At 47.8% G+C, this 13,941-nt stretch overlaps 6 protein-coding genes across 6 annotated transcripts; 3 read left to right on the top strand and 3 right to left on the bottom strand.

The window, feature by feature from the left end:
• Positions 1 to 440: 440 nt before the first annotated feature.
• Positions 441 to 1,739, bottom strand: NEM1 (LALA0S02e01508g1_1; the record flags this gene model as incomplete). Its single annotated transcript, XM_022773599.1, has 1 exon — positions 441 to 1,739. The coding sequence occupies one exon, from the start codon at positions 1,737 to 1,739 to the stop codon at positions 441 to 443; it is 1,299 nt and encodes a 432-aa protein (XP_022627109.1).
• Positions 1,740 to 3,042: 1,303 nt separating this feature from the next.
• LALA0_S02e01486g (LALA0S02e01486g1_1) lies at positions 3,043 to 4,164 on the bottom strand (the record flags this gene model as incomplete). The annotated part of the gene is made up of 1 exon (XM_022773597.1): positions 3,043 to 4,164. One exon carries the CDS (start codon positions 4,162 to 4,164, stop codon positions 3,043 to 3,045), a length of 1,122 nt encoding a protein of 373 aa, XP_022627108.1.
• A 2,743-nt stretch (positions 4,165 to 6,907) lies between these two features.
• On the top strand, positions 6,908 to 7,681 carry NAT4 (LALA0S02e01464g1_1; the record flags this gene model as incomplete). Its single annotated transcript, XM_022773596.1, has 1 exon — positions 6,908 to 7,681. One exon carries the CDS (start codon positions 6,908 to 6,910, stop codon positions 7,679 to 7,681), a length of 774 nt encoding a protein of 257 aa, XP_022627107.1.
• Positions 7,682 to 8,551: 870 nt separating this feature from the next.
• Positions 8,552 to 9,880, top strand: MOT3 (LALA0S02e01442g1_1; the record flags this gene model as incomplete). The annotated part of the gene is made up of 1 exon (XM_022773595.1): positions 8,552 to 9,880. One exon carries the CDS (start codon positions 8,552 to 8,554, stop codon positions 9,878 to 9,880), a length of 1,329 nt encoding a protein of 442 aa, XP_022627106.1.
• Positions 9,881 to 10,129: 249 nt separating this feature from the next.
• On the bottom strand, positions 10,130 to 10,718 carry TVP18 (LALA0S02e01420g1_1; the record flags this gene model as incomplete). The annotated part of the gene is made up of 2 exons (XM_022773594.1): positions 10,130 to 10,562; positions 10,648 to 10,718. 2 exons carry the CDS (start codon positions 10,716 to 10,718, stop codon positions 10,130 to 10,132), a joined length of 504 nt encoding a protein of 167 aa, XP_022627105.1.
• A 290-nt stretch (positions 10,719 to 11,008) lies between these two features.
• LALA0_S02e01398g (LALA0S02e01398g1_1) lies at positions 11,009 to 13,045 on the top strand (the record flags this gene model as incomplete). The annotated part of the gene is made up of 1 exon (XM_022773593.1): positions 11,009 to 13,045. One exon carries the CDS (start codon positions 11,009 to 11,011, stop codon positions 13,043 to 13,045), a length of 2,037 nt encoding a protein of 678 aa, XP_022627104.1.
• Between the last annotated feature and the right edge of the window lie 896 nt (positions 13,046 to 13,941).

Genomic DNA, 13,941 nt, shown 5'->3' with positions numbered 1-13,941 from the left:
TAAGCAGACGCGGATCAACTCTTAAAAAGCTTCGGTGACTCTCGTGGTGGATCCCTTATGGGCCGGAGCGGTGTTAAAACTGCGATTGAATGGGCGGGTCAAAGACGGGGCCAACAATGATAACGCAGTGTTGATATGGTGGTGGGCTTGCGGTCTTTTGGAGAGATTCGCGACAGTGGGGGAGAATTCTTATCCGTGTGTAGAGTTGGGATAGACACGACCGGCAGGGTGTGTGGGTGTCTCTGGAAATACAGCGGTTCGAACCCTGAGAGGGGTACTATTTTTTATCTCTTTCCGTACCAGGTGTGGCTTTCGGTTCGAACCCTAAGAGTGATGTTGTGGCTTGGTTCCTTATGTTTAGGTGTATGGGTGTGGTGTATTCGGCGGTTCGAACCCCGAGAGAGGTATTGTTTTGTTTTATCCTAGCCGTCGCCCCGTTTCTACATAGCAAACGCATTTTCGCCGTTCTTCAGTGCCAGCACGTTGCGAACGTCAGTAGTGAAACGTAGGGCCTCCAAAAACGGTAGCAAGTTCAGGAGATCGGTATCGGTGGGATCGCTGATCCACCCTTCAACCTGGATCGCATTGTCCACGTGCATGGCGTAACTCACTGGGCTGTTGTCTATGATGCACACATCGCTGAGAGGTGCGTGTGTTGAGGCCAACAGCGACAGGTCCTTGATGTAGCCGATGCCATCGCGTAGTGTGCAGTCCTGGCGGTACAAACGTCGCGAAAAGCGACCTGTGAATGAGCCCTCTAGCCAATCAATCACAGGGTCCGCGTACTCTCGCATAGAAGCCGTGAATATCACCAAATCGTACCAATCGCTGACTTTGGTCAGAAAAAAGTCACAGTACGGTCTTTTATGCACGTAATATAAGGTAGAGATCCCACTCACGGCAAATTTCACCTCAACCATGTGGCCCTGTGAAGAGTTACTAGATGACGTTCCTCGCGACATCGAGTGGATTAGTGTCTCATCCAGATCCAGTACAAGTGTGCGACGTTTCTGACGGTTGAGCATGGATTGTGGGATCAGTTTTTTCGGGAATAGAAAGCGACCCATACGTCGGGATCCCAGGGCGACACCCGTATTGCCGCTCGCCCCGGACCTGACGCTACCCGCTTTGGCAGAGGCCTTGTTGCTTTTTGTGTGCGGGATAGGTGGCGAAAGAAGCTGCTCCTGTTCCTGCTGTTGTGAAGGCGGCAGGGAAGAATTTGGTATGGGTTTCTTCGCAGCTAGGGAACCCTTTACTGTGTCAGGTTGCAAAATCATTTCTTCGCCTCCCATATCATCTTCTTCCTCCGCAATGGTATTGAAGCTCGAGCCTCCTGACAAGCAACCTGTTGAGTGCCCTATTGCTGTGGATTCCGCTTCAATTGGAAGCTCAGCTTTACTCTTTTCTTTCCCGGATCGTTCAACAAGGCTGAGCGGAAATGTCACGACAAACCAGAAAAACAGTGCAGGCTTTACCAGCAAAAGGTTGGGTACAAAAATTAGTATCGACCACGTAATATTCGCCAACTTCCTGGTCCGTGATGAGGGACCTACAGAGTGATTCGAGATGTTTTTGTACGCTTCTGGCTTTTCAGATTGTTCATATCCGGGACCTAAATTTATATTTTCCGTCTTCGCAGCTTGTCCTGTAATTCCTGGATCAGTCTCTTCGGGCACAGAGTGTTTCTCCTCGAACTTAGGCGGTAACACCCTATTTGTAAGGTAGGATACAGCATTCATCACTTGTTTCGCAGACAAGGGGGCCACGAGTTTGATTTAAAAGAACCTCAATTACAAAATAAAGTCCAATCTACTATACCAATGAGTTCCGGGTCAGGAAAAGACCTCCTAAGATGCCCCACGGGGTTGTTGTAGCTTGTCAATGGAAGGCAGTTGAAGATTGCAGTTGAATATGACAATTTGGAATAGTTTTGCACGGAATATTGAATATCAAAATTCAATATAAAAAGCTCAACAATTGAATAAACGTTGAGCTGTGTGGTGCACAATCCATGAAGAACGACATTCAACTAGCCGACACCAGCACTGCTTTAAATTCACAGACTACGGCTCGATAGAAATAACTTGAGGTAAACGCATCTTTCTTGTTCTACCATTTCGTGCACTCTTGATAAAAAGCATCACTGTCGTTTTCAAGAAAACGTTTAGATCATCGTTTCGTTGACGTCAGTCGTAAGGAAACGGAATCGATTTCGTAGGGTGCATTGTCATTATGTGCAAAAGTCAAAATTCGTATTTTGAGTATCTTATTCGTTCGAAGAACCGGAGTCTTTTCCAGTTTGCGTACATAATTGGCCACTTGAGCCCTGGATAATGCAATGCCAGTTTTTTCACTGAGTTGGTGCAAGTATCAGATTCATGTTTTACCTGAGAAAAGCGTACTGAAAAGATAGCGAAAACCCCTCCAGAGCAGTTCTACGTTACAACCTTGCTGGATAGGACTGTTCAAAGAATTGACGCTAGTGCAATGTACTATAATTGTGATCGAGAGATGGATCTTCAACAGCGCAGGCAAACGGTTCTCGCTTGCAAACTGTATGCGGCACGACTCGTTGTGATGCACAACGCAGATCAATCTAAAATGAAAGCTCTCTGTACATCTACGCTCTTAAGTCCGCCAACGCCGCTCATTGAACAACAGCCATGGTGAGCATGTTCAGAAAATAAATTTATTTACAGCTATGACCTCTACCACGAAAGAAAAGTTCAAATGCAAGATCGCATCAAATGGTCAGCGTCTGCCTTAAGTGGCGAGGGCTTTTATATCCTAAATGGAACTTTGAAGACACCGTACAAATCGGGTTTTGTCCTTAATGTAGAATATTGTTAATTTTCTGTTTTGTCACTAGAAATTAAAGAGGTAAGGACCAGAGATTCTGTGAAATCACACATGTAGTCAATACGTACGCTTATAGGAACCTTGGGCTGTGTATCACACACACTAGCCGCATTCGTGAGAACCTTCCATTTCAAAACCTATATAATTTGTCACGTGATGGAGTGCCAATAAGTACCAGTTTTCTCAGGTAGGGCTCTTGGAAGTGGGCTCTGGGGTGCTTACTGTCTCTGACTTCTTTGCGTGCAGCTTGTAGTGGCGTACCATATTACTCTTGACATTAAAGCTTTTCGCACAATCCGGATAGGGACAAAGGTACGGCTTGTCACCCGAATGCACTAATGCGTGAGCTTGCACAGCAGTGAAGCTAGAAAAAATCTTGTGGCAAAGCGGACACTGTCTTTTTGAGGCAGGATTCGCTTCTATGCTGGGTTTCATCTCCAGAGATTGTGGAGCTGAATGATGACGAGGCCAAATGGAAGTATCATATGCAGGCTGCTGCAAAAAGGTGCCGGTATTTACGATATTTGTTGAACCGCTTTCTGGGTGCCGAACAAAGTCCGAGCTTGATTCACGAACCATCCCAGCGGATGCTAAAGATTGATTTGCGGGCGACATGGTGGGCCTGTTTTGTTCATCGTTCAAAAGGCGGTTTGAATGCATTTGTGAGATATTTTGGTGCGGCACATGATGGTGTATGTCGTTCATCTCATATCGAGACTGGAGATTTAGATTTTGAGGCGGCAAATGAGAAGCCGACGGTCGTGAATCCGGGTTCAGCTGGCGACATCGCGCATCCGCGACATTGCAATTATTTGGTATCGTTTGCCAATCATCAGCTACTGAATATGAGTTCTGCAATAACGGTGGGTGTGAAGGCCATTGTGAAGTGATAGTGGGCAGTGCGTGAGAATCGTCCGACATGTATTTGGATAACGACAGCGCTGATGGAACGCTGATGTCTTGCAGAAAATGCGTATACGGGAATCGATCCTGCAATGTCTGCATGTTGAAATAAGAACGCGAGGCCGATGCAGACCGGACACTGCCATGACCATGCCTTTGGCTTCGTAAACGCGAACTGGAACGTGTACGGTTGACGCCTCTAATCTGTGGCGCGCTCCTGGTGTTGCGGGTGCGAGCGTCAGCCGAAGAGTCGCAGGCCTTCGAACCCGGAGAGCCGTCTGATTTACGTCTAGTCTCGTTCTGGAGGTTTTCGACATACTCGGGTTCGAATCCCAGTGGGGTCTGAATAGATGCGGGAGAATCTAACCGCTCCGGTGTGTCACTAAGCTTTTGATTCTTCATGAGTACACGCAGTACCAGAAATAATTGTTGTTTTTGTTGCTGCTGCTGCTACTCTGTAGTAGTTTCTCCGAGCCACAGGCGTCGATCACCAGGCGCCCGTGGTGTAGGAGGGCACAAAACCGTCAGCCAAAACGCTTGAGAAACGGCGGATCCACGAAAAATTAAAAGCCTGGAATCTTGAGACCAGGACAGAGCTGGTATGATCACAGAGTAGGGCCAGACTTTTTTGAACGGCAAACACTGGTTGCCGCAAGTGGCGATGACTACTGCGATTTTATGATATTCCACCGATTTGGAGCAAGAAAATGATTCTGCACGGGTCCAGCCCGGTGGTCACTTTGAAACTGCAAATGTTTTTTATCTATCCCACTCTCTCCCCGGTTATGTTCTTCTGCTGTTTGCCCGTTACAGTTGGTCTTTGTTTTTCTAACGCGGCAATATGTGCTGTAATTAAATCTCAGATCTATTTCGTGGTACTGAACAAATCGCACACCGTAACTGCGTTGAGTGTGGGTGCAAAAAAGTGTAACGTAGGCCTGGACTGATAATGTATTTTGCTTCTTCTGTAGGAGTTAGCTCCTTCGTCTACTTCTGTCGGGCGCTGTTATTCGTTTTATTATGTAACTGTGGAAAGGTTTTGATCCGTGATGACGACGATGGATGGTAATATTGATGAGACCTTTGTTCTTTTTTTGGCCTCTCTGAGGGGTGACAGTGCAGAAAGGTCGCACACTGACCACTAGGAACACGTCAGCCTCGAGTGCTGGTGCCTCTGCTGGGACTGACTGAGAAGGGGTGTTTTTTTCTTGCCTGCTAGGTGCTTTTCGCACTGTCACTGCCGGCCAGTAGTCGCTATCGTCCGGCTCTTATAACGATATATTATTACCTATAGAATCCAAAAAAAAGTATCCGATTTGAGGAAACACTATGAAAATAATGATAGTGTATACCGGCTTAACCCGTAGCACGCAACTGGCTGTGTAGAGGCACAACTCTTTGTAGACGACACATGTAGGGTATCGAAAGCAGCTTTTTCCCAACGCAAACTGGCACGCTTTATAGCCAATCCCAAACGTTCAGATACTCGTATCGCCGATGAATAGATGGGGAAAATGGTCGGGAGTATATGGGAGACCCACCCTTCATTGAATTATTGTCTGGCAGTTCTAACTCGGTTCGTTTTTGGGCGTCGTACGTACGCAGGCACACAGGCAAACAAGCCCTACAAGCATATTTGCACTCATGCATCCACATACGGAGTCCCACTTATGCAGTGCCTTACGCATGCATTCGGGGGCCAAGACTGCAGCAAAACGGTTTGCTGTGCCGGTCAGTCAGTTCACAGTGAAGGCCCAACGTTCTGTGGACTGTTCATAGCCGTTTAAAGAGAGAGATCATGCCGGGGTTCTAGACCTTTTTGTTATTTTTTTCTTTCCTTTCTGATTCCCAGGTTTCCGCTGCGTAGCAATTGATTTATGTATTATGTATTAGGCAGTGCAATATGCCCGCAGTGATGTCAACTTAGCGTCGTCTTAGTTGTACATGAGTCAACGTAACTGAGGGGGGCACAAGAAAAGGACACGCTTGGGGCTCATAAAAAGATCGGGCTAGCACGATCTACGGCTGTCTTTTCTTTTACATTACTCAAGCCGGTGACCCCTATAACGTTGAGCTGTCGTTTGTGCCTTTGCTATGGCACCCTGGAAGAAGCTCGAGATTGCATAACGGTGACCGGATAGGCCAAAGCAAAAGCTTGGCAGGGACGCAGCGAATGTTTTAACATCTCACACAGACGTGGAACGTGCATGGATGCAGCAAGAGTAGTTAAAATTGCGTGTTTTGGCTTGCGTAAATAAGGGAGTGTACGCCTGAGGTATATCAAGAATGTGAAAGAACTCGGGTGCTTCATGATTACGTAATCGGATTTTTTTAATGTTTATCTTGAGATCAGTGTCATTGAAGAAGTAGAGAAGGTTTTAACATCGGGATACTCAAACCACGGTAATTTCACCCTTCAAGTGAGACAAAAACTGTTTACGATGCCTGAAAAAAATGGTGTCATAGCGACTGCACCCAACGATCCCTAAGAATCACTGGTGCGTGCGTGTTAGCTCGGGGCCTGTCGCGGAGTCACGTGATACTCATACACCACACTTTCACTTCTGGGATGGTTTACGAACAGTCCTTCTTTGCATTGAGAAAACTTCAGTGCATGGTCACCGGTAACAATGGTTGTATGGAATGCCGACTATTGATTATCGTAAACGTTTAGTGTGTGTGTGTGTGTGTGTGTGTGTATGGCCACAGACCGTTGCCGTAAACTTTTCGTCAAGACACTGTAGCGGCTTTCACAGGCAAACAACTTGTCTGAAAAGCCGTGAAACGCATATGAACACACGTAGTTATCTAACTCCGCGGGTCACGTGACATTATTACTTTCCTAATTTTTCAAGTCTAAACTGTACAACCCTTCTTCACTCACCTTTTACAAAAACACGGTGTACCAAGCTAGGGCTCAGCTTTTTGGTAGGCTTGACCACATCGAAGCGAAGATTACGTGTAGGGAAACGGAAACACACCTTTGCATACAGCGTTCTTTTTCGAATCGTTTCAACGAGCCACTTCTCAAATTCCTTTGTTCTAGTTGCGCGACTTCGAAGGAAAAAAGCCTCTGCAATTTCCTCACTACGTTTCCCCATTCACTTGACAACTACCCACTGCTTCAATTCTACTTCATCTGCTCATGGCTTCGTCACCAGAGGGCGATCTTCCGGCGGAGTGGCTGCTTCCGCACGTACTCGCGGCGTTCCCCGAGACCCACTCGCCACAGCGCAAGAAGAACCTGACACTCGAACGCAGGGTCTATGTCGCGGGCCACGGCGACTCAGAGTTTCCGCAGGAGACATCTGCGCAACTGCTGGCGCTTGTGGATGCCAACCTGGGCACTATGTACGAGGAGTTCGCGGGCGAAATCTACACGGGGCTTCCAGGGCGCCGCAAGAGACCGCCCTGGTCTGCCGCACAATGGCATCCTCGCAAGCTTCAAGAAATGCAAACACCAGAGCTGGTGTATGTGGTATACTACGATGCAAACACTAATTCAGCACGCCAGCCGTTGGCGTTTGTATCGCTGCTGTTGACGCACGAACCAGAAATGGCCCCGCACGCTCGGGTGGTCTATTTGTACGAGCTGCATGTTGCGCACGTGATCCAGCGCTGTGGCATGGGCACGTGGCTTCTGCGTGAGTGCACGGGCGCGCTGGTGCGCGCCCTGGGTGTGTGGGTGGATGGGTTTTGCGGCCTGGAGCTGACCGTGTTTCGTGCCAACACGGACGCGCTCCGTTTATACTGTGATCGTCTTGGCATGCAGACGGCTCCGTGGTGGGCCCTCTCGTATGGCACGGAGCGGGCCGAATCGGATGCGTCGGACCAGCCTGTGGCTGCGCGGGTGCGTCGTTCCCGACAACGCCACAACCGCCCTGCCTACTGCGTGCTTTTCTGGGATGGTCGTCACTAGCGCGCAAAGGCCCTCATTGCATTGTTGTTGTGGCAACGTCTGCGTGTCACAATAGAGCCGGGCTTCTCGCTTTTCTGTCTTGCTGATTACCGCCCGCATTTCTCTCTTCCTCTCTTCGTTTTCTGGGTGGGCACCCCATGTTGCCCTCGCCACTTGAGCACCCCGGCTAAGCTAAGCAAGCATACGGCGTCACTAGTGCCTTTCATCAGGCCTGGTGCAAAACTGCTCAACATATATGAACGCAGGGCCTCAGCGAAATACAAAGAACTGGCTCACTATAACTCTCTTTATTTCGGTGTCAGCGTCGTGTTGTGTTGGTTCAGGAATACATTTTTTCTCGAGTCCGGCAATAAAGTCCGAGACGGCCGAAAGAGAGAGGGAGAGAGAGAGAGAGAGTGTGTGTGTGTGTTGGGTAAATCACAGAAGTTAGAGAAAATCCACCCATACAACACAAGCATAAAAGTGACCAATTGCGGAACACCACGGAAGACTCCTCAAAGACAGTCGAACACTACGCTTCTGCACCAAATCAAGTCAAGTCAAGTCAATTTGGGTCAAGTGTCAGCTCGTCTCGTCTCGTTCTCTGGCGGTTCCCGTTCCCGTTCCCGTTCCCGTTCCCGTTCCCGTTCCCGTTTTTTTTCTCTTTGCATCGTACCAGGGTGGATTGCTTGAGAACCGTTACAGGCGTTTGTTTTTCTCGAATTGTCCTCCTGGTAGTAATCGTTGGTGCGCGAGATCGACGGACGTTTTTCACCCAAAAGCCGTTATTTCGCGCTCCCCCACCCCTTTTTTTCTGGGTTTTTCTGTGTTCGTTTTTTGAATTTGTTCTGGAACAAATTCGGCCATCTCCGAAAGTGAGTTTCGTCAACTATGAGCAATGCCGATGGGTTTCCAATCCAGCCACCCAGACGCCCTGCCCCAGCGCTGCCGCCGCATCCGATGGAACCTAGTGGCGGCGATGACACTGGTCACAGCCCCTACCTTGTTCAACGATACGAAACGCTCGACACTCACCATCCGGGTTATTATCCCCAGTTTCCCAACCCAAAGGCCTGGGCCCCCGCTGACACTACTGCGCTAGCTTCACCGCAATTCATGCGTCATAATCAGCAAATCCAGCACACCCAGCACAGACCCTCGTTGTCACAGCAACTGCCGCCAAACCTTCCGCACCACCCGTATATAGCGAGGCGTCCTGCCCATGCGGACACACGGGTCTTAGACGGGACTACTGGCAGCAGCGATAGTGGTAGTAGTGGTAACACTAATCCTTACATCAACCACGGCAGCACCAATCACGATAGCATCGAAGGCATCAGATACACTAGCCAGATAGGGCTCACAATGGCCGTTCCGGGCCTAGCACCACCGAGTTGGCCACCATCGCAACTGGTGTATCCACCATCGGCCAATGAACCTCTAGGATGGCCCTCAGAACCCGCACCGGTTGCATACGGCCTGGATCCTGGCCACGCACCGGCCACCGGGAGACAATACATGGTGGCCCAGCCGATCCCACCGGTTACACCGACACTGACGGCTAATGCGACAGTCCCCAAGCAGCATGCGTGGCCCGCTTTTGGAAGCAACAGCATCGTTCCTGGATCCCAGATCCCGCAACGCAATTTCCAGCATGCCCATTTGCTACCTTCCCTACAACACCAGCAGCAACCACACCCATTCCCAGCATTGGCACAAACGCATCACTTCCAAGGTTGGAATAACGGCGGCGACGACGGCGGCGACGCCGCCTCCGCCGTCCAAAACGATACCCACGACATAGCTTGGAATCTTAACGAGGACCCTGCAACGACAGAATTTCGTTGTCATCTATGCTCGAAATCATTTCGACGTCGCTCGTGGCTCAAAAGACATCTTTTGTCGCACTCGGATTTCAAGCCGCACAGTTGTCCGTGGTGTCAGAGTCGTCACAAACGACGCGATAATCTATTTCAGCATATGAAGACCAAGCATCCGCGTGAAGTACTCCAGGAACTATACGAAACCAACAGCTGTGTCGATATGCCAGATATCGAGCAGCTTATGCCAGCAGAATCTTCTGGGGATGACGCCTTGAGTGGCCCCGGGCCCAACATCCGCAATCTGGTCGAACAAGGCCACGTCCGTAAAGATCGGGTAAAAACCGTTCTCAACGAACTAGCGATGAGACGCAACGGAGAGGACGCCAGCGAGTTGTGATGTGCGGAGCTCCCGAAAGGAGGAAGAAAAAGCAAAAAAGGACAAGAGAAAGAACTTATAATGGTTAATCACAAATGCACATATCTAATAACTGTAATTACTTGAGTACTGAGTATGTGCTTTTGAAAAACAAAATCGACAGAATCCAATTGTAAGCCTGTGTTTGTCCACAGAAGCCGCCCATCCAGTGTGTCTTTTTTTTTTTCCTCGGCATTACCGTGGCTTGTGGCTAGCTGTGTTGCAATCGGACTACAGCATCTCGCGGACAACCGCTTCGTGAGGGAAATCGTCATCCGCTGGGTTTTTGATCACACTGGTGCTTTGGAACTGCTGGTGCTTGAAATACGCAATCGTATAGCTGAGAGACGACACTGTGAAACCTGCTGCGATGACCACCAGACTCGTGACCATCACGGCCATCGAACAGTACTGCACGGCAGCCATTGCCAAGTAAAACAACGCCCGTTTGCCGTTTGTAGCGAACCTTTTGATGAACTCAATGAAATTGTCGCTAAGAGGACAGATTTTCAACAGAAACGGAATTTCTATGAACAATATAACCAGCCCTTGTATTATGGCGATGATGCCAAAGATGATCACCGCGCTCACGTGGAACAGGTTGGCAATCCCCAGGGCGAGGCACAGTATAATGTTAATGTATCCGAACCATTGCCCGTAAACGCTGGTTGGTAAATGTTAGTAATGTTTTAGTTCCGGAGTATGTATGTGTGTGCTACAGAGAAGTCATTGAAATAAAGTTATCATACCTAAAATTGAAGCTCTTTAAATCGCGCACAATACCGCCGACATTAATAAACTGTTTGATGCCCAATGCCATTGCTGTGAAAGTCGCTAGATGGCTTACCTTATTCTCTCTCTTGTAGATGTCGATAATTCTTATTTTAAAGGTACTCTTTCTGTAGACCACTTCTTTGAATTTGGTTATCCTCATCGTTTATTACTCTCGTACCGTATGACTGGAAAATCCAACTCATCTTGAAGATGTGTAATATATAAGGCGATGAGATGAGAACAGGAGAACGTATCAAACCAATCGTTTAAGGATCCAGTTCAAGACTGCCGAGACTGGTGGATGGAACGTTGTTAGGTCTATAGATTGGCTTGAAAATGACGCTCACAGATGAGGAGTCCCAGGCCGATTCTTGTTCATCGGTGTCACATATAGAGGACGAAGAAAGCGAAGATGAATTGATCATGAATGATCTTGATGCGAGTTTGGAAAAACTGGGGCGCGGGTTCCCAAATCTCAACCTTGGAGCAATCTGGAACGGTAACGTCGCAAGCAATATTGGGGATTATGGACATTGGAGCCGCAAATTTCAAATGAAAACGTTTCTGAACGATCTGCATAAGGGACTCAGTTTTTCAAACGCCGTAACCAGACTTCAGGCAGTGAAAGTGCTCACAGAAGAAGTTTTTAACAACACTATGGGAAACAGAGATAATGCACCGGTCCAAGACACAAGAGTAGAGCCAGAGGGACTCGTGCCGGCCGCGAAACCCAAAGAGGCTCCGCCTTACAACGATATGGTCATCCCGCAGGATAAAGACCCGCAAATGCTTGAAGAAGACTTATTGCAGCTCACCAAGCTACCCACAGGTCAGGGCCACAACGAGGAACTGCTTCGACACCGCATACAGCAAATTCAAAGCCTCGAGCTGAATCCATCCAAAAAAGCGCTAATGGTGCAGCGTCTTATGATGGGGAAGTACGTGGAAGACTCCAGTCGGCAAATGACACCAGAGATAGAGTCTCATGATCATGTGAATTCAACTGATATCACAGAAAATGAACGACAGGCTACGTACCACGAAAGCGGCAATTTTGGATGTCCGCATTACATGAGGAACTGCAAGCTACAGTGTCGTATATGTAGGCACTGGTATACGTGCAGATTCTGCCATGATGACTCGCCGGAAGTGAGAAATTCAGCAAATCCGCATCTGTTGGAGCGGTCTAAAACAGAGTATATCATGTGCATGAGGTGCCAGCACGTTCAAGAGCCCAACAAATATTGCCAAAATTGCGACGAGGAGATGGCCCTGTACTACTGTGATGTGTGCAAGCTATTTGACAATGATGAGACCAAAGATATCTACCACTGCGATAAGTGTGGCATTTGCAGGTTGGGATTGGGTCTCGGTATTGATTATTTCCATTGCGACGGGTGTCAGGCTTGCTTATCGATAGAGTTACAGGGAAACCATAAATGCATCGAGCGGGCCACGATGTCTAGCTGCCCGATATGCGGCGACTTCATGTTTACGTCAACGAAGCCAGTGGTGTACATGTCACCTTGTGGGCATGCTATACATCAGCACTGTTTCGACGAGTACACAAATCATTCTTACAAGTGTCCTACTTGCCAGGTATCTATTTTGAACATGGATGCCCAGTTTCGTGTTTTGGACAAGGAAATCGAGGAACAGCCACTGCCTTCACCTTATTGCGATTGGATATGTTACGTGTCCTGCAACGATTGCAAGGCTAAAAGCACTTGCAAATACCATATTCTTGGATTGCGCTGCGACAACTGCATGAGCTATAATACCACACAAATTAGGTTGGTCAAACCTGAAGAAGAGGAGGAGCAACGGCCAGAAAGTGAGGATCAGGAGCATGGGCATGACAACGGTATTGACGATTTTGCAAACGATAGAGCGCTGCGAAACCTCAATATGATGCGTCAAGAGCTTTTGAGCGGCCATTTTCAACGAGAACAGGTATCGCCTTTGATTACGGTCGACAACAACGGTGTACTTTCAAATATAGAAGAGTACATGAACGAGTGCTTTCATGATTTACCAGAAGACTCCGCTCGAACAGGTCGTCGAGGCTCAGGTCAGTACGGGTCGCAAAACGTGTTCAACGCTGCTGGGTTGTTTCAATCCAGCGCTACACTTGGCGAATTGATTTCCGAGCATGCGGAAAAGAATAAGTCTACTAGTGAGTCAGAAGCGGCTGAAAGTAAACACATGCTGCGAGCATCGTCATTCACAGATCGTCTGCGGCAATTTCTCAATGATGCACCGCCCCAACTGTCAATATCAGATGCCTTTCAAAGATTCATTCAAACTAGTCATCAAGGTCTTTCTTCGGGAGACGAAGATGACGATACTCCAGTCACAACAGAAAATTCATAGAGCTCAATCTCTTAGGACAGTTTTGACGAACCTAGTTTCATTTTCCAGCATTCCAAAAAACCACAGCTTTAGCTTCAAGTGGCGCATATGTTTATGATTGCTAGAGTGTAACTGACCTTAAAAAGACCAGAAGTGATGCAAATGCAAGATGTATTGCAGAACACTATCGCACATACAGAGGAGAAGGGACTACGATTATTGAACACCTCATTGATGTTGTTTACTTCTTTGACCTACTTCAAGTTTCTTCATGTCTGCCTGTAAAAGCGTAGCACAGGGTCCGAGCTTAACAATTTTCATGGTCAATTTATTAACCTTCCTTCTTACCCACCACTTTCTATATCTAAAAGAAGTGGCGAAGACACAAGTGGGCGTAAATTCGATACAACAAAGCAACTTTTTAAACCCCAAGGAACAGTATCGAGCTTTCTCAAAGGTATGTTTATGTAGTTAAGCTTTTGGTAGAAATGCTAATTGAGAAGATAGGTGTATTCGGCGGCTAATGTGTTCATGAAAACAAGATAGATGACAGGAAACTGGTTCAAGTGCTGAGGAGAGTGCAAATGCTCACAAAAATTCAAATGATGGTCAACATTTTGATGATACAGTGTCAAAACTCTGTTTCGTGTATGCTTTCACCCTCCTGTTGAAATAACCGTAACCCCCTTTTCTGTTTGTTTTGGTTTACTTCCCACAAAACCAACACATTTCTCAGAAGATCACCAACGACGGAAAACACACTATCACTACTTACGGAAACAGGTCACGGGAGCTGCTCGGGCACGTGATTAAGAAATTACTCTCCACCTACAATGGAACCATGATGTCGAGGAACAAGAGCGGATGGTGAGCGCAGGCTTTCAATAACTTGCTTGCTAGGAAATTCTTTGTCATTG

Source organism: Lachancea lanzarotensis, scaffold LALA0S02, assembly GCF_000938715.1.
Source record: "Lachancea lanzarotensis genome assembly LALA0, scaffold LALA0S02, whole genome shotgun sequence".
Taxonomy (NCBI): Eukaryota; Fungi; Ascomycota; class Saccharomycetes; order Saccharomycetales; family Saccharomycetaceae; genus Lachancea; species Lachancea lanzarotensis.
The sequence above is the reverse complement of the archived record's forward strand: the minus strand, read 5'-3'. Positions and strand labels throughout refer to the sequence as shown.